The sequence below is a fragment of the Procambarus clarkii genome, chromosome 26 (genome assembly GCF_040958095.1).
Source record: "Procambarus clarkii isolate CNS0578487 chromosome 26, FALCON_Pclarkii_2.0, whole genome shotgun sequence".
Lineage (NCBI taxonomy): Eukaryota > Metazoa > Arthropoda > Malacostraca > Decapoda > Cambaridae > Procambarus > Procambarus clarkii.
The window spans coordinates 4425463-4449050 of record NC_091175.1 but is presented as its reverse complement, the minus strand read 5'-3'; the positions used below and the strand labels follow the sequence as shown (position 1 = coordinate 4449050).

At 41.7% G+C, this 23588-nt stretch overlaps 2 protein-coding genes across 2 annotated transcripts; both read left to right on the top strand.

The window, feature by feature from the left end:
• Positions 1 to 1262: 1262 nt before the first annotated feature.
• Positions 1263 to 9129, top strand: LOC123756666 (uncharacterized). Its single transcript, XM_045739893.2, has 4 exons — positions 1263 to 1417; positions 3918 to 4273; positions 6023 to 6273; positions 6387 to 9129. The coding sequence occupies exons 2-4, from the start codon at positions 4100 to 4102 to the stop codon at positions 7693 to 7695; spliced, it is 1734 nt and encodes a 577-aa protein (XP_045595849.1). The 5' UTR covers positions 1263 to 1417; positions 3918 to 4099; the 3' UTR covers positions 7696 to 9129.
• Positions 9130 to 10506: 1377 nt separating this feature from the next.
• LOC123756993 (uncharacterized) lies at positions 10507 to 22764 on the top strand. The gene is made up of 4 exons (XM_069331723.1): positions 10507 to 10618; positions 14531 to 14688; positions 18334 to 18584; positions 19499 to 22764. The coding sequence occupies exons 1-4, from the start codon at positions 10522 to 10524 to the stop codon at positions 20727 to 20729; spliced, it is 1737 nt and encodes a 578-aa protein (XP_069187824.1). The 5' UTR covers positions 10507 to 10521; the 3' UTR covers positions 20730 to 22764.
• The last annotated feature ends 824 nt before the right edge of the window (positions 22765 to 23588 follow it).

The window sequence follows — 23588 nt, the reverse complement described above, 5'->3', positions numbered from 1 at the left end:
AAAGAGCCGAAAGGACTGAAGATGAAAGATATTGAGGTTTGAGAAGAACTACGAAAGAAGCAACAGAGTGGGGGATTGTTTAAGAATAGTAGAATAATATTAACTGGGAATACCTCGTAGAGGAGTGAGGCTAGACCCGGCCCCCCCTGAAAATTAGTCCCACAAATCAACATAAAAAGTGTGCTGTCTAGGTGCAGATTGCCTAACTCTAAACACAGGAGGAGATAAACTCCAGTTATAACTTACACTATTTATTAATTACTGAACACCCCAAAGTGACATTACTTGCTTCTCGCCTGGTAAACTGATCGTGCTATGAACACTGTTACTCAAACCTCTTATACAGTACTTAACTGCCACCATTCAATACATGTAGTTTAAATGTAACATCCTAGCTTTACAATATATTAGACAACATATAAACATGGTTTACCAGAGTTTTCCCGAGAGCTACTAACTCTAGTGGCCTCGACGAGGACAGAAAGCCGGCGGCTTGTCGAACCCTTCCTTCCCATTTGCCTTAAAAATGGTGTATCTAACCATCTAGAAGTACCACATACTCTTACGTATGACAGAGACTACATTCCCGCCATTTTTTACTGGAATTAAGCAACCTGTCTATATTGCATTCAAAGATGCAAACCCTCTTTTTTTATCAAAACATATTTAATTCGGTCTCCTAAATATAATTAAATAAAATTCGTAGCCTATCACATGGTATGAACGAACCATAAATGTCCCTTACCTTCTCTGTGTGAACCACAGGTACACCACACTCCACAAGTTTGTACTCAAACAACCGGAGCTTGGGTCGTAACACGCACACCGCACATACACACGTGCGTGCGGTGGCCGTCATAACCGGACATGTACACGGAGGCGAGTGCGTGCCTGCGGGCGTGTGTGTGTGTTTATGTATGTTCGGAGAACAATGAAATGTTTCATCCAGTGAGCCACATATGTATATTGCCCTATAATTGTTGGAGCTCAATTTCGTATATTTTAGATTGGAATTACTGTAAATATGCTATGTACCAAGGACACCTGCATAGCTAAATGTACTATTGGGTTCAGGTTCTGTAAACCTTTGCAGGACGAGCGAATAGTTTCGTGTTCGCGTACGAGTGAGCATGGTTGACCTTGCCTCTAGTATAGTCCATCAGGAACGCACGCGGAATAAATAACGTTCCTTGCATCCTTCTCGAACATTAACCATATGTTGCTAATTTATTCAAGGTCTCTTGTACATGACAGTACATAAATACTTAAACAAAAACCGTCAACGTTCTTACGAAACAATGACATGAAAAAAACGGGTTACCGACACCTTTTGATTACTGAATGACTCAGTTGGTCGCAGCCAGAGTGTCAGTGTGTTACGAGCGGCTCTCAGAGGAGGACCTTCAGCGCCTTAGTGGTACAGTAACCTGCCAGTTGGTATTATCTTCCTGCCTCCCTCCTGGGACCTGTCTACCTCCCACTTGGGACTATCACTAGCTAGGCCCTCTCTGCCTCCCTCCTGGGACTATCACTAGCTAGGCCCTCTCTGCCTCCCTCCTGGGGACCATCACTAGCTAGGCCCTCTCTGCCTCCCTCCCTTCTGGGTCCTACAATATTAAGGATCTCTCTACCGTCCTCCTGGGACCAACACTACTTATATATATATATATCTTGAGATGATTTCGGGGCTTTAGTGTCCCCGCGGCCCGGTCCTCGACCAGGCCTCCACCCCCAGGAAGCAGCCCGTGACAGCTGACTAACACCCAGGGACCTATTTTACTGCTAGGTAACAGGGGCATAGGGTGAAAGAAACTCTGCCCATTTTTTCTCGCCGGCGCTCGGGATCGAACCCGGGACCACACGATCACAAGTCCAGTGTGCTGTCCGCTCGGCCGACCGGCTCCCATATAAGAGGTCTTACATTCTTGTAAAGTAACTAGCACGCATTGCGTTTCGGGCAGGTCCTTAACCCTAATTTTTACTCGGAAAACGACCGAATTCAGTTCAATATCTTTGTTTATTAGGCACCCCATACCCATCCCGTGGGCGGTGGTGGAAAGGGTTACAAAAGACACATAATGGGTTCAGGAACTGAACCCCAAAGTTCATTTAGTTAAGCAAGTGACAATCTTTTGAAGCTAGTTACACAATGTTAGTGTTACATACACATGTACATATATATATACATCCATGTAGACAAATACATATATACATATCAATAATCTGTTTATATCACAAATGATTCAACAAGAGGCTCACAACAGTCACTATACTAGACACTTTACATCTATGGTGAGTCAGACAGTTACTAGTCATGTACTACACACCCACCCAACTGGGCGGTAGCTTTAGTAATGTGCTCCACACCCACCCAACTGGGCAGCAGCTTTAGTAATGTGCTCCACACCCACCCAACTGGGCGGTAGCTTTACAGTCATGTGCAGGCTGCACCTACTGTAAGCACATTTTTCGCTAAGATTCCTGGTAGTACAGCATTATACATATAGCACTTACACATTATTTTGGACTCTATTAATGGTGTTTTCTCTGAATTCCGCGATGTTTTTCACATTCCAATATATAATGACGCACAGTATGTGAATATTTCTGCTGACAGAGTTCACATTTAATCAAATCTATATCAGCAGAGACAAGCCATATCGTTTAACAACCAAGGTACCCATTCACTGCTGGATGAACAAAGACTACAGTTTAGGAATGGGGCCCAGTCAATCCTCCCCGGCCAGGATACGAACTCAGGAAAAAGCGCTCGTGAAGCGCCGCGCCAGTGTTTGGCCACAGCGCCTACAACTTTTGGCCTTATGTAACGCAAACGAGCGAAAAACGTCGCTCTTTGTAGGAGGATAGGTTGGTGTGTGGTGTGTGGGTGCATTGTGTTGCATAGTGTGGAAGCGGGTGGGAAAGAGGAAGGGGGGGGCAGCAGGGAGAGGGCCAGGAGGGGGGGGGGGCTCAAATGGTCACCCATGTGTCAACTGCGTACCCAGCTGAGCAGCTTATTGTTTTAAATATATTGCGCGTCTTATGAGTTATAACCAAGCCTTACTATGATATTGAAATAGCACTGTTCACCGTATGACGATTGTGTGTGTGACTGTAACATTGAAAACTCATACCTAAATACATAATACATACCATAAATACATAAAAATATATTGACTACAAACCCTTCCACAGCATCCGCTGGACAACACATACCCTCCCACAGCATCTACTGGACAACACATACCCTCCCACAACATCAGCTGGACAACATATACCCTCCCACAACATTTGCTGGACAACATATACCCTCCCACAGCATCCGCTGGACAACACATACCCTCCCACAGCATCTACTGGACAACATATACCCTCCCACAGCATCTGCTGGACAACATATACCCTCCCACAGCATCTGCTGGACAACACATACCCTCCCACAGCATCCGCTGGACAACACATACCCTCCCACAGCATCCGCTGGACAACACATACCCTCCCACAGCATCCGCTGGACAACATATACCCTCCCACAGCATTTGCTGGACAACCTATACCCTCCCACAGCATCCGCTGGACAACATATACCCTCCCACAGCATTTGCTAGACAACCTATACCCTCCCACAGCATCCTCTTGATATCATATACCCTCCCACAGATGTTTATATGATATCAACCCCCTGTTACATAATGAAAGAGAGAAAGAGACAGAGAGAGAGAGAGAGAGAGAGAGAGAGAGAGAGAGAGAGAGAGAGAGAGAGAGAGAGAGAGCGTCTCTCTCCCAACCCTCTCCTTTTCTCTTTATCTCTGTTTTTCTCTATCTCCCTCCCTCCCTCCCTCTCTCTCTATCTCCCTCCCCTTCACTCTCTCTCTCTCTCGACTAATAGCTATTCCAAATATTCTTCACTGTTACAGGTTGCTTATAGCCAGGACTCAGCGTGACGCTCTTCTCACTCATCCCTGTTATGGTTAAATCCTGGAACGTTGCGCTTTTTATAACTGTTCAAGCAATTAAGAAAATCAGTGCTTGGTGACCAGTGGGAAATTTGTAATTTTTGTTGCTTAAACCATCTCAAGTGGTTAGATCTTTTGTGACGATGGAGTGTAACCAGAAGGCAGCATTCCAGCAGCCTTCACTGACCCTTGACCTGGATATAACCCCAGGCCCCCACGACGCCAACATCTCTCAAGCCGCCCATTTCTCGCTATTCGGTGCCTACGTGAACCCAAGCACAGTCCTGCTGTTTCTGTCTGGCAACTTTTTATGTCTGGTGAGTTCAAACTTTAGATTCTTGCAGTCTCCAAATTATTTAAACCTTTCTTTCTCGGTACATGTGCATGAACTTTCCCCTAGTGTGTAAATGTAACACACTTCCCACCCACCTGAGTTAACGTCTCTCAAAAACTACATAGGTCCTTCCTCAGCTTTTATGTCAAAAGCGCTGAAGTGTCAAATATGTAATTTTCTATTAGTTTTACCCTGCGTAACACCCCCATTTCCCCTCCCCCCCCTTTTCAGGAACATGTTTATGTTGATCACACTAACCCCTCCCCTTTTGAATATCATTGGGTGTAACACACTAAAACTCATCCTGTAGTGTCTGTAATACTCTCATAGGGCACAGTATTAAAAACCTATGTTCAATATCGGTATCATAATTGTTATTGCCGCCTACTGCCTCGAGCATGCTTGTGTAGAAGACAGCATATTTGCAAGGCAACATTGCCATCGAAATAGAGCACGATTAAAATCTTTTATGAGGCCATATGATTAAAGTTTTCTCATTAAATTCATTGTTACTGATTCAAGAAACTTCCAAGTATCTTAGTCAGGCAATTCAAACAATAATTCAAAGGAAAGGACCTGTAACCCCTATCTTTAGTGTCATACCACAGTGGCTACTCGCCACTTTGAATTATTCCACTGCTGATTGATTTATTGAATATTCTTAATACAAGGGTCACAGAGTTTCTCCTTTAACTCCAACATTCTACTAATTACCTCATTTGTATCACAATTTATGTAGTTTAACTTTGTGTTATATTTAACTATATCAGCTTTATTAACCAGAATGTTGCATAGTTTATTTTCATTGCCAAACTTGCAGATTCAGTTGCTATAATATTAATAAACTTACTGAAATATGAGGCATTGCCTCACCCTGTAACGACAAACAGACTTATTGGACATGTCAAGCTTATAAAAGCATGCAATTAGCCAATTAACACTCTAAAATAACTCTTTATACTTAGGTCTGAATGCTGATGCCTGTCTGACAAGTAACTCTCTTGTAGAGTTTAGGCACGATATTTTATGTCACAACTTTGCTGTATAATGTTCTAGTAGCATTGCTATTTGATTATGTTCTTAATTGCTGTTGCAGTAGAATGAGATAAAGTAGATGGTGGAGGTAGAGTTACCTTGTGTGCTCCACTCTACACTGTTTTTAGATTATTTTACTAGGAATTTTCCTTGTAGATATTGTCCAGGTACTCTCCCAGTTCTAGAGAGTAATCACTGGTGATAAAGATAATTGAATAAGGTGTTCTAAGCTGAATAAAGTTCACAAGGCACCACACACGTTTCACCCTATTAGTAAACAAACACGTTCTGGCCCCGGGCCGTGGTGGGCGTTTCTCTCCCAGCCGTCGTCCCTCCCCCCCCCCCCCCCCCCATGCTCCCTGAGCAAGGTAGCCTTCAATGAATATTGATTGATTATTTTTACTGTCTAGACATATGATTGTGATAAGATGTGATTATAATATAATTAGATATAAGATTTAAAGATTATAAGTAATACTTGCTAGCCAGGATAAGAACCTGGGACCAATTTCTCACGCAAAGCAAGGTAAGTGTGTGTTACTACAGCGCCTGACTTCAGACACAGGCATACCTGGTCGGGGTCACGTTTCATATTACACCTTGAATGTTCATAAATTATTCATTTTCAAAAACGAAAATTAAAATACAAGACAAAGTTTGTTACTTGTAATCTCTTCCAATCTTCCCAAATTTGAAGCTGGTGGCCTACTTCCTCCTCACCATCTACCGGACTGTCAGAGGTCATCAACAGAGTGATTCAGACAAGACCGAACTCAGGACAATATCAGCCCGTCCCGGGGAGTGGGTAAGACCAGTGAGCAACCTGGAGATATTCTCAGCAGCAGGAGCAGCTTTTGGCAAATGCAATACAGCGCAGGTGCTGTGGCTTTCTTCTGCTCAGGCCATTTCACCTCAGGACGTTAAACGCGCTCTCTCCATCATCGCTCGGTACGGCACAACATTTTGTACAGTAATTACAATAATGGACAAAACTAATTATAAACCCTATTATGGCATAAATGTTTTGACCACTGTTAACATTTCGAAAAATCTTTTGACAGGAAAATACATGTTCTGCAGCTATGCCTTGCTTGGCGGTGGCTACGGCCGTGGCTGCGACGAATGGAGGACTTTGTGGTCGACTTCGACGTTGACACGGGCGACGCCATGACGGTATATTGTCACCAGATTCAAGCACCCTACAACTATTCCCAGGGACCATTGTGGCGGGCCAGGCTGGTCCCTCTGCCACAGCCGTCACCTGACCGCCACGAGGCCGTCCTGGTGCTCACCCTCCACCACGTCATCACAGACGGGTTCACCAACATGACCATCTCCCGTGACTTGCTGGAGGTGCTGAATGCTATCATGACTGGACAGGAACACAACACGCCCACACGCCCTATCATACCTGCCATTGGGGATGAGCTGGTTAGCAGGAAAGATTGGATATACTGTCTGAGGCTACTCATGTCTACCACATATCAAGTAATAGCTAATATGTTCAATGGGAAATGTTTCAATATTAGTCTTCCCCAACCTACATCAAAATTAGCACTTCTGAAGGTACTTCGTGAAGACTTCTCAAAAGAGACAACACAACAGCTTTTACATCACTGCAAGGAAGCAAAAGTCAGCATACACTCGACCATCATGGCAGCAGCTTACTTAGCACTTTTACGCACTGCCCAGGAACATTCGAAAGAAAAATTAGACGCCCTAACAATCACTTATGATAACGCTGTAAATATGCGTCGCTACTACCCTAGTGTGTACCAAGAGTCTCCGGGGTGCCACTCATCCATGTGCAAGCAAGAATACGTTGTCAGAAGCAGTGACGCAGCGAGCAAGAGAAGCTTTTGGGCGCTAGCAAGGCGTATGCATGACGATCTCCACCACAGTCTTATTGTTAGCAAAGCACCTATTTGGAGCGGAGTTCTTGGTTGGGCACTGGCTGCTATCCAGCCCTTTAATTATGTGCTCACTCGTCTGGGTTACAAGAACCTAATTAACACCAACATGACGTGCACTAACATGGGCAATCTGAAGACTCTTCTGCCAGGTAAATATGGGGACGGACCCGTCGAGATCACCAGCCTGCTTCGGTCCACAGCCTCTGAGCTCGTAGGAACCCCATTTTTGGTCGTCTTTCAATCCTTTGAAGGAAGGTTGCTGATGTCACTCGATTATTACATCAATAATATCACAGAAGAGAATGCCAAAATGTTCTTTTCATTCCTCACACATTACATTGCTAATGTCGCTCGCTATGGCAGCATCAACACTGACAACTGCTACACAAATACAACCTTTCACAGTGTTCAAAAACTTGATAAACACCTCCAAAGGATCCTTAATCAACCAGATTGATTAGGTATCATGTGATTCATACATATCAGACTGCAAACAGCTGGGTCTAACAGCCTCGTTGACCAACCAGGAGGCTTTGTTAGTGACCGAGCCACAGGGACATTGATCCCCAGAATGAGCATCAGTTAAGTAGACTTTTCATGACATTTCTTACTCTTTCACTACCTTATCTACTCTTCACAACCTTCCCTTCCCTTTTCTTGAGCCAATTTTAGCGGTAATAAAGATATTGCATTCTTCGTCCATTGTTAGTCAGGTGATTGTTGCCGACGGAGGCAGTTGGTTTATTGTGCACCCCATACTCATCCTGTGAGCGGAAACTCAAAACATGATTACACAGAGCACAAAAGACCTCAACCCCCTAGGGCACACTATAAGACCACAAAGACCCGCCAACTCCTGGGAATTCTAAGTGAAATCGGCGCTGGACACTATCGTTAAGGATTTAATCAGACCTCAACCGTGATTTTTACATTAACAATTACATCTAACCTGCACACACCTTGTAATTATTATGCCAGTTAGTTACAAATATTGTTCAACAAAATATCTATGTATTTTACAACAAATTACTATAAACTGAAGGTAGGTCTTTTGTTTATCAATATAATATTTTAATTATGGGATATTACAGGATCATAAAAGAACAACTGTTTATTATTACATAGTGTGAAGACTATGTAGTCTTCACACTGCACAGTCTATTCATAATCTCACATGTTATATATTACTAGAAGCGAAATTTCGATACAATGCAAGGATTTTATCACTTGTAATAAGATGGTTTGCCATATCATGGAGCGTGTGTTTAGCTTTATCTATAAATGACTTTGTTCAGTCGAAAATATAATGCTCTGGTGCATGTCCATCTTTGTCACGCACTTTGATCCAATGATTAACAATGGATCTGCTAGTTTCTGTTTGTACTTTTCTACTTTCTTCATATTTATTTAAAAGTTCTCGTCTATTGACACTTTTAAGTGTTAGTCAAGTGAACCAAGGTCCATTCCTGTCCCGTGGTGTGGTCCTCATCTCTTATCCGGCCACCTCAGTCTACTGGAGTTGGATCGCGTCTAAATCTTATGCTAAAGTGTTCCTCTGAAATGTTGAGAAACGTTAAATACATTCTTGTCCTCCTTAGTTTAAGCCTATTTTATATCGTCGATATTAAGACGATTCTCTTCTTATTTCTTATATTCACTTATATGTAGATGTTTATTTTTTATGTGAATTTTAAACACAAATTAAACCTTTACTTATGGAATTGAAATTAATTTCCTAGTAATATCTGTTGACTTGTTAATTACTATTAATAGTGCCCAATTTAATTCTTCTGTATACTGAAAATTTACAATTACTGGACAAGGCTTGTATTATTTAAGTTTTTGTCCTAAATTATTTGAAATAAGCATACTTAAAACTTTATTAAATAAATTTTTTTATTATTCCTCTGCAAATTATGTGATGAAGTAAATGTCTTTTACAAGATTTTTCTGTCTAATGCCTTTTTTCCAAGTAAAATATTTCACAGAATTTTAAGGAAATTTGTTATCACCAAATTCGTACTTATTGCTAAAATTCTGACAGTCTCTAAAGATATTCATTACATAAAAATTTACATAAAGGGCAAACTTGGAAACATATATTCTCAAATTAGCTTTCAAAATGTGCTTACCAATAATATTGTTACTGGAAACTATTTAAACGTAGAAATTCTATGCCTTTTGATCTCAGATTTGGTGTTGTTTACTTTTTTTAAATATTGGAGCTGCATGGTACGACACCTCACAATACATTAAACACCGTTTTCGGGAGCCTACGAGTAACTCTTTACGAGTTAAATTTATTATTAATTAAATTTATTAATAATTAAATTATTAATAATTAAATTTATTAATAATTAAATTATCAATAATTTAATTGATTAATAATTAAATTTAGTAATTGACTTTCATCGCCATAACGTGTTTCAATCAACGAGACGAAAAATGAAGGTATTGAGACGATAATTTTTTTTTACAAATATCCATGGAGATACAGAATGGAAACAACTGTTGATCAGCGAAGTTGCAGAATCTGTTATGAGAGTGACGGACACCACCTAGACCTCTATCTACGTGAATGTGAACACCTGAGAGACATTAGAAGTATGTGTAGAATAATAAACCCCACATTGTTTGAATTAGGAAAACACTATTTGTCAAATATTGATACTGTTCTTAAAAGATTTCCCCATTTTGTACCCGCATGATAACGTAAGCTTTTAAGGGTTGACAGATGTTAATCTTCTTGTTTGAGGAGCTGTTCACTTGAGACAGTTAAGCAAGTGCCAGCTGTGTCTGGGTACAAGTGATAGGATGAACAACCAAGTGGGTTTTCTTCCTTTTGGGGAGTGATGTACATACTGCTATAGCGGTATGTCCACTCACAAGATGAGTGGCGCTGCCCAATAAACTCGGGGCAAAATTTAACAATTTAATTTGCGGAAGATTCAAATAATTATTATAAATGCAATGGGTAGGGGTGGGTAGAAGGTGGCCGTGATTTGTTGAGTGGGGCCCCAGGGTATCGTGTTGAGTGGGGCCCCAGGGTATCGTGTTGAGTGGGGCCCCAGGGTATCGTGTTGAGTGGGGCCCCAGGGTATCGTGTTGAGTGGGGCCCCAGGGTATCGTGTTGAGTGGGGCCCCAGGGTATCGTGTTGAGTGGGGCCCCAGGGTATCGCGCCGCGATTCTGTAGGCCTTCAGCCTGGCCCCACCAGACGGCGCCTCGCGCTCTCGTGCTGGCGCTGAAAAGCCTCCGCCCCCCCCCCCCTCCTCCTGAGGACAATGGCAGGTGTGCAGGTGGATACATGTACCTCACCTGCCTCAGCCTCATTACAAGTGTGTGCTCCCAGCCACGTCAGCAGCCCCGCTCCTCTGCCACGTAAGTCCACTACGGGCTCGCCGTAGCCCGTGCTGCTTGGAACTTCTTGTTCTCAGTAGCTGAATCTTACACAACAACAGCAGCCAGCCCCCTTTTCCCAGGCCTTCGGCTCCCACACGCAGGGGCTCTGTTCCTGTACCCTCTCGGGTGGGGGGAGAGGGAGCAAAGTCTGACCCCCACCCCCTCCGGCAATACAATGTTACTGTATTACATTGTTAATTTACCCATGGTAGCACTTTCACCAATGTGAGTCCCCATTGTTAGACTTACTCTCTAGACGTTACACATTATTCAATTTACCCTTGTTACACTTACCAGTTTAATATACAAGGTTAATCTCACGATGTTAAACTTAAATAACTTGAATTCAAGAAGTTACAATACATTGTTAACTTCCAACGTTAATGTTGTCACAAGTTATTTTACCCAGAGTAAAACTTCACCAATGTTAATTACCCTTATTATTCTTATCAAAGTTAATGCACAAGGTCAATTTATCCAATATTGAAATGCACCTTATTTTATTACTTCATCATAAAAAAATTATATAATGTATAATTAAATCTATAAATAAACTTTTATCGCCTAACGTGTATGAATCAACGAGACGAAAAATAGCTATTTCAGGTTGAAATGCAATACTGTTTTACGTTGGTGAGCTGCCACTGTCACCAGGAGTTTAAATATCACACGTAGTGTAGGTTAATGCATTACATAAGTGAGGTTAGATGGGGTAACAGATAGATACTGTAGAAGCATCAGCTGGCGGCTGGGGGGAATGTTATGGAGTGAGGTGATATAATGGACAAATGTTGGTGGGTGACTTTGACTTTCCCACCCCTAAACTCCCACCTTGACCACAGTACGTCTAAGGTTGCTTGCCTCTCTCGCATTCCGACGGTTTTCTCACACACACACACACACACACACACACACACACACACACACACACACACACACACACACACACACACACACACACACACACACACACACACACACACACACACACACACACACACACACACGCACACACACACACACACACACACACACACACACACACTCTCTCTCTCTCTCTCTCTCTCTCTCTCTCTCTCTCTCTCTCTCTCTCTCTCTCTCTCTCTCTCTCTCTCTCTCTCTCTCTCTCTTACTCCCCCCACCTCTCTCTGAACCACCTTCCTCCCTACGTCTCTTCCTATCTCCCTATCTGTCTAGCTCACCTGTTCTGGAAAGGTAATAAGGCCTCAAACAAATGCTCACCCCCCCCCCCTCCTCCTAAGCACAACCTTTCCTTTCCACCCCTTATTCCCCCACTACCCTCTCCCTCTCTCTCTCACCCCTCTCTCTCACCCCTCTCAACCTTTTTTCTCACTCCACTCTCTCACCCCTTTCTCTCACCCCTCTCTCTCACCCCACTCTCTCACCCCACGGTTTCAGCAGTTGATTTGTTGGAGATGTAATAAGACATGCGATAGCTAAGATGAGGTCTGGAACAAGGCAGAGAGCTGAGTGAGGCCCGGAGTAGAGAGTCAGGATGTGGGATGAGAGTGTAGAGCTTGGATCTATGAAGATAGGTGGGGTCGAAGAGGTTGAATACAGCTGGAGTGTGGCTGTCTGTTCTGTAGCAAGGCTGAAGTGTCTTGTGAGGGTAAGAACTGGACTCGGCGAATCTTACATTGTTGCTTGTGAATGTCAATGGGTGTTGAAAATGTGCAGTATCGCTCAAGCGTCTGTACTGAACAACTATACAAATTTAGACTGAAAACGATCTGTTGTCGTTTTAGATTTTGCTACTCAGAACGAAATGTCCATGTAGCACAGGCTATAGTGAGCCTGTAATTGAATTTGGTTATTCGCGATAACCTTGTTACTGTGATATTTGGGTCAAAGTTCTAAATGGAGGTGGGGTTTCCTACTTTTCTCTCGTTTATTTTCTGCTTCTGATTTAGTGCACTGGTTTTAGTCTTGTGGCTTGTGGCCTTTATTCTCAGGGAGCCGGTGGCTGAACGGACAGAACACTGGATGCGTGATCGTGTGGTCCCGGGTTCGATCCTGGGCGCCGGCGAGAAACAATGGGCAGAGTTTCTTTCACCCTGAAGCTCTTTTTACCTAGCAGAAAATAGGTACCTGGGAGTTAGTCAGCTGTCACGGGCTGTTTCCTGGGGGTGGAGGCCTGGTCGAGGACCGGGCCGCGGGGACACTAAAGCCCCAAAAATTATCTCAAGATAACCGTCTTAGTGTACAAGGACAAGCATTTTATTGCTTCTTATTTACACTTAGTACTTAACCTATAGCTATATTGATATTACAGTTTTATAAAACTAATAAAACAAAACTATAATCTTTCAGTAACTTATAAAGTAACTCAGGATATTTTAAAATTTTGTATGAAATCTCTATTGTTTAATAAAACTGAAAAAGAAATTCTTCATATTTAAAACTTGTGGATATAGAATTCAATATGAAAATTTTATCCTAAAATTCTGAGTGTTTTAACAGAAAACGAGGAGAATATATAGGGAGGAAAGTGTAATTATGTACTATTCCTAGCAATCAGGAATTTTAATTATTACACTTAGTATTAAGCTGTACTGTCAATTCGGAAGATGGGTTGCAGCCAACCAATAGAAACAAATTTATTTGTTTATCTATGTACAAGAAAATACAGTAGGCTTGTGAGAGTACATATCAATGGTGTTATGGCTTGCTAAATTGGACTGAGAGTAATAAACCAATTATAGAGTAATTATGGCGATATTTAACCATAATATAATAATTATAACGCATATAATAATACAATAATTACATGGCCGACAAACATGCGCAGAGACCTGGCTAGTGGTCCTGGGAGCAGATGGGGCGTCAGTGCGATCGCCGCCTGTGAGAGGTGAGGACGTTTATTTACTGAGCACTGGGCGCCTTTCTAATTAGTTTTGTCAAAGACAGGTAGGCTGCGTATATATATGTACGTCAGGCTTATATCGAGGTTTCCCCAAGGTCGAACTACTGACCTTTCCCAGGATGCAACCCCACAACAGCTGACTAAATTCTCATGTATCAATTTACGGCTAGATAAACAGAGCCATTAGGTGATAGGAAACTTGCCCAACAATTTCTGTCCAGCGCGGGATTCGAACTTGGGATCCTCTTTGAGAGTGGAGAACGAACGTCTTTGTTATTACGGAAGTTAACATAAGTGTATGAATAGTGCGTCCTATTTATTACTTTTTTGTGTATATTAATATCAGTAAACATGCATGATTAACCCCATCTACAGTAAGAACTGTAGACGTGTATACATTCGGAACTATGGTGGTGGTGTGATAATAATTGGAGGGCTGATATGGGACATGTATTGGAGGGTAGAAATAGCCTAAGCTATTCTATCCCTTTGAGATGTATTTTATTGTCTCAATAAACGTACTTTAATTTAAACGTGTGTGTGTTGACTGTTAGACATAATGCCCTGAAAGTTTTAAATGCGAATATAAACTCATATCATGATCATTTCCGTTCATTAAACTGACCTAATAGGTAGCTTGAGGAATGTCACAGCCAGGGAGGTGGCCGCCATAAACCATTGGTAAGACTTAGCTGTAGAGTAAGTATACTTCTGCTCGGCCCAGTCCAACTGGTTACATTCTGTATATATACTTGGGTATACCCGTAGTACAATACGTGGATGTACTTTGAATTTTGTACGTTACTTCCATAGACGCTATAGGTACTACCAGTTGTAGAGGCTGAGGTTAGTCATGGTGCTTGTCTACCGTGTGTAGTGACATCTGTGTTCCTATTTCCATCTCTTGACAAGCCATAATTTATGCCTTGTTACTAGTAAACAAACTAGGGGAGATTTAAGTGTTTAACATCTCGTGCACAATTCTCTAAAGTGACCTTTATTTGTAGCGATGGAGTCGAGTGGGCCGGATGAAGCATCGTTGAGTCCAACAACACAGGGTGAGGAGCCCTCCGACCTGCCTCAAGCTGCTCCTCTCTACCTTCCTGACGCCTTCCCGGACTGGAGCACTGTGCTCCTCTATCTGACGGGCAACATTTTTTGTCTCGTAAGTTTAGATTTCAGAAAACTAGCGTCTCCCCCCCCCTGGTATAGCTCTTGTGTAACTCCTTGACCCCCCCCCTGGTATAGCTCTTGTGTAACACCTTGACCCCCCTGGTATAGCTCTTGTGTAACACCTTGACCCCCCCCTGGTATAGCTCTTGTGTAACACCTTGACCCCCCTGGTATAGCTCTTGTGTAACACCTTGACCTTCCCCCCCTGGTATAGCTCTTGTGTAACTCCTTGACCCCCCCCCTGGTATAGCTCTTGTGTAACTCCTTGACCCCCCCCCCTCCCTGGTATAGCTCTTGTGTAACACCTTGACCTCCCCCCTTCCCCTGGTATACCTGGTTGATACCTGGTTGATGGGGTTCTGGGAGTTCTTCTACTCCCCAAGCCCAGTCCGAGGCCAGGCTCGACTTGTGAGAGTTTGGTCCACCAGGCTGTTGCTTGGAGCGGCCCTCAGGCCCACATACCCACCACAGCCCGGTTGGTCCGGTACTCCTTGCAGGAAACAATCTAGTTTCCTCTTGAAGATGTCCACGGTTGTTCCGGCAATATTTCTGATGCTCGCTGCGAGGGTGTTAAACAACCGTGGACCTCTGATGTTTATACAGTGTTCTCTGATTGTGCCTATGGCACCCCTGCTCTTCACTGGTTCTATTCTGCATTTTCTTCCATATCGTTCACTCAAGTACGTTGTTATTTTACTGTGTAGATTTGGGACCTGGCCCTCCAGTATTTTCCATGTGTATATTATTTGATATCTTTCTCGTCTCCTTTCTAGTGAGTACATTTGGAGGGCTTTGAGACGATCCCAATAATTTAGGTGCTTTATCTCGTCTATGCGTGCCGTATATGTTCTCTGTATTCCCTCCATTTCGGCAATCTCTCCTGCTCTGGAGGGGGAAGTGAGTACTAAGCAGTACTCAAGACGGGACAACACAAGTGACTTGAAGAGTACAACCATTGTGATGGGATCCCTGGATTTGAAAGTTCTCGTAATCCATCCGATCATTTTTCCTGCTGACGCAATATTTGCTTGGTTATGCTCCCTAAACGTTAGGTCGTCAGACATCATTATTCCCAAATCCTTGACATGCTGTTTTCCTACTATGGGCAGATTCGATTGTGTTTTGTACCCTGTATTATGTTTAAGGTCCTCATTTTTACCGTACCAGAGTACCTGGAATTAATTTCTGTTAAACATCATGTTATTTTCTGATGCCCAGTCGAAAACTTTATTAATATCAGCTTGAAGTTTTTCTATGTCTTCAGCCGAGGTAATTTTCATACTGATTTTTGTGTCATCTGCAATAGATGATACGAAGCTGTGACTTGTATTTTTGTCTATATCTGACATGAGAATAAGGAAAAGCTGCGGTGCAAGGACTGTACCCAGCGGTACAGAGCGATTTTAAATGGTTGACCGTTACTCGCTGAGTCCTGTTTGACAGTAAACTGAGTATCCAGCGTCCTACTTTACCAGTTATTCCCATTGACTTCATTTTGTGTGCTATTACGCCATGGTCACATATATCGAAAGCCTTTGCGAAGTCCGTGTATATCACATCAGCAATCTTTTTTTTTTCTAATGACTCAGTGACTTTGTCGTAGAGATCAAGTAGCTGTAAGAGGCACGATCTTCCAGCTCGAAATCCATGTTGGCCTGGGTTGTGAAGGTCATTGGTGTCCATGAAATTGGTGACCTGACTCCTAATCACTCTCTCAAATACTTTTATTATGTGCGACGTTAGTGCAACTGGTCTGTAATTCTTTGCCAATGCTTTGCTCCCTCCCTTGTGTAGAGGGGCTATGTCTGCTACTATAAGTGCATCTGGTATCTCCCCCGTGTCCAAGCTCTTCCTCCACACTATACTGAGTGCCTGTGCTACCGGCACTTTGCATTTCTTTATAAATATTCTGAACCCGGGACCAAGTGCATGAGCATGTTTTCAATTTCTCTTTCAAAGTCTAGTACGCTCGTGTTGATATCAGTTATATTTACAGGGGTTTGGATATCCTGCATAAAGAAATTGTCTGGATCTTCCACTTTCATGTTGTTTATTGGAGTGATAAATATGTCCTCATACTGCTTTTTTAGGATTTCACTAATTTCTTTGTCATCCTCCGTGTATGAACCTTCACTTGTACGAATAGGTCCAATACTGGCAGTGGTTTTTGCTTTTGATATCGCATATGTGAAAAAGTATTTTGGATTTTTCTTTATTTCCGGAATTGCTTTCTGTTCTAGCTGCCTTTCTTTAGTTTGATATGAGTGTTTAAATTTCCGCTCGTGTTCTTCAATCTCCCTATTTATATTATTCCTTCTTTGACAGGACATTCGTGTCTGCATAAGCCTTTCCTATATTTTTTCCTTCTTTTATAGTGTCGTCTGCGTTCTCTTTCTACGTTGGATCTTTCTGGCTTTCCTCAAAGGAACATGTTTCAGACAGACTTAATACGCTTCTACGCTTCCGAAGTCAGTTTTTCTATTCCTTCTGTACGACTTGTATTACTTAGAACAGTTTCCCATGGAATGTTTGTAAGTTTGTATGTATGTATATATATATATATATATATATATATATATATATATATATATATATATATATATATATATATATATATATATATATATATATATTATTAAATGTGACCGAAAAAGTAAGATTAATAATTCTAACACGAATTTTCTCAATCTTTCGTACATTTCTTTTCACTGTTGGAGGTAAATCAACAATCAATTCTCCAAAATTCATTTTTATTTTTATTAATAAATAAAAATGAATTTTGGAGAATTGATTTTTGATTTACCTTCAACAGTGAAAAGAAATGTACGAAAGATTGAGAAAATTCGTGTTAGAATTATTAATCTTACTTTTTCGGTCATATTTAATAATATATGTCTACAGGAAAGACTGCTACCAAAATATACTAATATAAATATATATATATATATATATATATATATATATATATATATATATATATATATATATATATATATATATATATATATATAAAATATATATATATATATATATATATATATATATATATATATAAAATATATATATCTCTCTCTCTCCCCCTCTCTCCCTCTCTCTCCCTCTCTCTCCCCCCCTCTCTCTCTCTCCCTCTCTCTCTCTCCCTCTCAGTGTGCGGACAGCACACTGGAATTGTGATCCTGTGGTCCCGGGTTCGATCCCGGGCGCCGGAGAGAAACAATGGGCAGAGTTTCTTTCACCCTATGCCCCTGTTATCTAGCAGTAAAATAGGTATCTGGGTGTTAGTCAGCTGTCACGGGCTGCTTCCTGAGGGTGGAGGCCTGGTCGAGGACCGGGCCGCGGGGACACTAAAAAGCCCCGAAATCATCTCAAGATAACCTCTCATTCTCTCTCTCTCTCTCTCTCTCTCTCTCTCTCTCTCTCTCTCTCTCTCTCTCTCTCTCTGTCTCTCTCTCTCTCTCTCTCTCTCTCTCTCTGTCTCTCTCTCTCTCTTCTTATTACAAAACCAGTATTTACTCATTCTTGGCCGCTATGGCTAAACCCGCGTCAAGGTGCTTTTATATTATTCAAAATTACTGAAATTCTATATTTTCCTTTTTATTCTTCTTTACCGACTACTCATTATCTTGGAACGTTCCAGGTGGTTGCATACAACGTCTGGACCTTCTACCAAGCTGTCAGAGGTCATCAGCAGTGTGAGCCAGACGAGGCCAAGATCAGGACGATAACTGCCAGACCGGGGGAGTGGGTGAGGCCAGTCAGCAACCTGGAGATCTTCACAGCAGTAGCGGCATTTCTTGGCACTGGCAATACAGCTCAGGTGCTGTGGCTCTCCTCGTCTCAGCCAGTCACACCTGAACATGTTCTACTCTCGCTCTCAGTCATCGCTAGGTAAGCATCGTCACATATTCTCCACTGTAAGCAAACACTATAAAATATACATCATAAAAGAGCGTACATGACTATCTCAGAGGCAACTAACGAGAACCTTTCCCCCTCCCCCCAGTTCCTCGGATCTCATCTATGTTGTAAAACAACCTAAAACTAACAGGTAACAACTCTAAACTACCAACCCTCACTTCTTTATTAAAAAAAAAAAACCTAAAGTGCTCTGGTGCCGGCTTTAGCATTACTAATCAATAAATTACGAATGAATAGCCTTCTCTGATATTCTTAAGATAACCAGTGGCCCTAATCTTTAGAATTGATAATTGACATAAACAAAGATAAATATCCTATCTACCCAAAGTATCCAAAATGTTAGGAAAACTGATATAATCAGCTCTACTCCTTCCTTGCTTGAACGTAGTTGGTTCTTGCCAGTCTGGCTCCTGACCCTTGAAAGCACCAACAATTCGTGACGTGATACTTCCCGTCAGTGGGTGATGACGTGGTGAGGGGTGCTCCTGCTCCTCTCCTGCTTGCTGGCGCGGTTCACAGGAGAAATACACCACCGAGCATTAGATCATGCACGGAGACCGCTAATTAGGCCATTTCTAGAAAGCTGTATTACTGAATTAATTATTTTTTACATTTACAATAATTAACGCGTTAGAGTACTACCGGAAAAAGTACCAAGATTAATGTCAGGTGGGTTTTAATTAGCTAAGGTATGCCTGAAACTGCATTATTATTGGCTATTAAAACTGTTGAAATTTCTTAATGTTAATCAGAACAGTTATATTTTAATTATAGTTCAAACACCTTAAAGTCTACATTTTTAAAGTTTTATGAATGCATTACTTCCTTAGTTTAAGGATGGTACTGTTTTGTGATCTATACATTATAGTTGTCTCTGCTTGCAGGAAAATTCATGTTCTGCAGCTCTCCCTTGCTTGGCGGTGGTTCTGGCCGTGGCTACGACGAATGGAAGACTTTGTGATCGACTTCAACGTTGACACGGGCGACGCCATGACGGTATACTACCAGCAGATTCGAACTCCCTACAACAATTCCCAAGGACCATTGTGGCGGGCTAGGCTGGTCCCTCTGCCACAGCCATCACCTGACCGCCATGAGGCCGTCCTGGTGATCACCCTCCACCACGTCATCATAGACGGATTGACTAATATGATCATCTCCCGTGACTTGCTGGAGGTGTTGAACGCTGTCATGACTGGACAGGAACACAACACGCCCACACGTCCTATCATACCTGCCATCGCTGATGAGCTGGTTAGTATGAAAGACTGGATATACAGTCTCAGGGTGTTCTTTCCTGTAGTATTAAAAGTAATAGCCAATATCTTCAGTGGGAAATGCTACAATATTAGTCTTCCCCAACCAAGGACAAAATTGGCACTTACAAAGGTAGTACGTGAAGACTTCTCGGTCGAGACAACACAACAGCTGTTAAATCATTGCAAGGAAGCAAAAATCAGCATTCACTCGTGCATTATGGCAGCAGTCTACGTGGCCTTTCTACGCACTGCTCAGGATCATACCAAAGAAAAGTTAGATGCACTAACAATCACTTATGATAACGCTGTGAACGTGCGACGCTATTACCCTAGTGTTTACCAGGAGAGTCTGGGGTGCCATGCATCCATGTGCAAGCAAGAATTCGTCGTCCGAAGTATTGATGCAGAAAGTAAGAGCAGCTTTTGGGCACTAGCTAAGCGTATGCATGATGGCCTTCATCAGAGTCTAGTTGTTAGCAAGGCACCTCTTATACTCTCTCGAATTGGATGGCTACTGTCTGCTGTTGAGCCCGTTAATTACTTGTTGACTCGTCTGGGATACAAGAACCTAATTAACACCAACATGTCGTGCACTAACATGGGCAATCTGAAGAATCTCTTGCCAGGTAAATATGGGGACGGACCCGTGGAGATCACCAGCCTGCTTCGGTCCACAGCCTCTGAGCTTGTAGGAAGCCCTTTCTTGATAGTCTTCCAGACCTTTGAGGGAAGGTTATTAATGTCGCTTGACTATTACACCAATAATGTTACGGAAGAGATTGCAAATAAGTTCTTCTCTTACCTAACACACAATGTTACTAATGTCGCTCACTTTGGCTCCATACAAAAATTATGAAACTGCAACCTTAAAACTTTGTTCACGGAAATAAATAATTCAAATAACATCCTCCTATTTTGTAACCCCTTCTCAACCTAAATAGGGTATATATAGTAATTTAATAAGGTATGATATGGCATATGAATTCGGCAGAAAATTTTTAAATTATACTCACGAGCCAAATTATAAAGAAACAAATATGAATATGTGGAAGTAGATACAAGAAATAACTGCCAGAATGTGGCAATGCAACGGGAATGATTAAAACCATGACTTAACAATCAAACTTACCAACAAAGGAAAACCAGTAAATTGCCAAATATTTCTAAAACAATAACAAAATAGTTGGTTTATCTATATGATACTTCAGAATCATTATATTTAATTCTGGTAACTATTAGGTCCCGCTTCATTTAAGCGATTTTAATGCTCATAAAACTTTTGTAAATGTTCATATACCTTGTTACCATTGGTTGGTACGTTAGACACTAATGTTGCTGAGGGTGAACAGTGGTTACCATTATAATTATTCTTCAATATCATTTGATGCTTAATACTTATTTTTTTGTTTTATGAAACTTAATTTATAAAACCCCTTAACATTTAATTTGTGGTAATATATAATTAATTCATTGCATTATTGATGATGATAATTTTTTGAGGGTAATTTTCTTTTATATGGATATTTATATGGCTCTATGGATATTACGAGAGTTAGAGAAAAACTAATTTTTCCAGGGAAGAGGACTCAGGCTTATCCTCCAAAAGTGAATTCTGTCCATGCACCAGGTTTCTATCCCGCTAAGTGTATTCTGTCCAGACACCAGATTTTTATCCCCCTAAGTGTATTCAGTCCATGCACAAAGTTTCTATCCTCCCTAAGTGTATTCTGTCTATGCACCAGGTTTCTATCCCTGCTAACTGTATTCTGTCCATGCACCAGGTTTCTATCCTCCTAAGTGTATTCTGTCCAAACATCAGTGTTACGGTATCAACACCGTTGCTGGAGTGTGAAGTGGCGATTTCGGCGCCATCTATAGACCTGCACTCCAACTCTCAAGTATTAGGCAAGATGCAGACAATGCCATCTATTGGCAGTGATGTGGCGTCGGTAAAAGGCTCCTGTTTCATACCTCAGTTAAGAGGTGAGGTCGATGATGATGACCTCTGGTGGGTGGCATAACGATACCCACGCCATCTAGGTTGTGAATACAATTATAATTCAGCCCTCCAAAAATAGGGTGGTAAATGTAAGAAGACAATAAGTGCAATTATGTACTATTCATAGCAGTTAGGAATTGTACTTATTTTCACTTAGTTTTCAATCGTACTGTCAAATATATTGTGAATATTTGAGTTTACCTGAAAAACTGAATAGAAAACCACAACCTCACCTAACTGTCTTAGTTTTTGAAGATAATAACTTTATTGCTGCTTAATTACAATTAGTACTTAACTTATAGCTATATTGATATCACAGTTTTATAAAATTAATAAAACAAAACTAAAATATATAAAAAAAAGTTGTAAAGTAACTCAGAATATTTTAAAATTTTGTATAAAATCTATATTGTTTAATAAACCTGAAAAAAAAATCCTGATATTTAAAACTTGTCAATCACAAACTCTAAATCACTGAGTGCCTTAACAGAAAACAAGGAGAATTAAATCAGGGGAGGGAGTTTGGTAAATCAATTCGGAGTGGTGAAAAAGGGTTATCCTAAGATTGCTTAGTATACTGTCTGTCTAGCTAATGACGTTTAAGTTCTCAGAGGTGAGGTGATGTGAGGAGGCGATAGCGCTGATGAGGGCAGTTCACCTTGGGCAGCCCAGAACTCCTGACTTGGTCCTGTGAGAGGACAAAGTGGCCGCCGTCGATAGTAGCAGTGTGTTAGCTGCTGGACATATGAAGTGTTGTATTAACCTCACCAAGACTTGATGAACACTGCAGATCTATAGAGTGTCCAGGGTGAAAGTGACAGTGTAAAATGTGTATTTATACTTGGATATATAATATATATTGGTGAAGGTGATAATATATTGATGCTGTAATTGCGTCTTGTTTAACTCCCTATATTCCTTGCACTGTTACTTGCTACTGCCAATTGTTGAAAACTTACCGTTGACTTAGGGTAGACGAAGAGGCTATAAGGCTCGTTAACAGTACCTTACAGCCAAGTTTCTATCTTCCTTTCTGTATTCTGTCCATGCACCAGATTTCTATTCCCTTGATTGTATTCTGTCCATGCACCAGGATTTTATCCCCCCTAAATGTATACTGTCCATACACCAGGTTTTTATCCCCCTAAGTGTATCCTGTCCATGCACCAGGGTTCTATCCCCTAAGTGTATTATGTCCATGCACTAGGTTTCTATCTTAAGACTTCTCTGGTGATAGTCTGGTTGTGAGAGGAGATTATATGTTCAATGCATAAACAACAGGGCTCTATAAAGGAACATATAATCTCCTCTCACAACCAGACCATCAACAGTGAAGTCTTAACAAACAACACAGAAATCATCGATAGGTACAGCGACAGCAGGCGGCTCGACATCTATTGATATGGGCTCCACTACCGACCACGGAATTGATATGGGCTCCACTACCGACCACGGAATTGATATGGGCTCCACTGCCGCCCACGGTATTGGTATGGGCTCCACTATTGTACACGAAATGATAATTGGGTCCTCTACCTCGCACGAGAAGGGAATAGGATCCACGTCCTCCCACGGGATAGGTATGGTGTCCTCTACTGCCCACGAGATGGGCGTATAGAGTCCACTACCTCCCATAGGAGCGGGATGTTAATGGCATTCTCTACGCACACGAGATTGCTGTGGGCTCCATTACCGCCCATAGAATGGGTATGCAGT

What these genes read in the sequence shown, in the direction of transcription:
- LOC123756666 (XM_045739893.2), top strand. Translation starts at nt 4,100, where the DNA reads ATGGAGTGTAACCAGAAGGCAGCATTCCAGCAGCCTTCACTGACCCTT. An exon ending in CTGGCAACTTTTTATGTCTG is followed by an intron (nt 4,274 to 6,022) that starts GTGAGTTCAAAC and finishes CCAAATTTGAAG; the next exon opens with CTGGTGGCCTACTTCCTCCT. An exon ending in GCTCTCTCCATCATCGCTCG is followed by an intron (nt 6,274 to 6,386) that starts GTACGGCACAAC and finishes ATCTTTTGACAG; the next exon opens with GAAAATACATGTTCTGCAGC.
- LOC123756993 (XM_069331723.1), top strand. Translation starts at nt 10,522, where the DNA reads ATGGCAGGTGTGCAGGTGGATACATGTACCTCACCTGCCTCAGCCTCA. An exon ending in CAGCCCCGCTCCTCTGCCAC is followed by an intron (nt 10,619 to 14,530) that starts GTAAGTCCACTA and finishes CTTTATTTGTAG; the next exon opens with CGATGGAGTCGAGTGGGCCG. An exon ending in TCGCTCTCAGTCATCGCTAG is followed by an intron (nt 18,585 to 19,498) that starts GTAAGCATCGTC and finishes CTCTGCTTGCAG; the next exon opens with GAAAATTCATGTTCTGCAGC.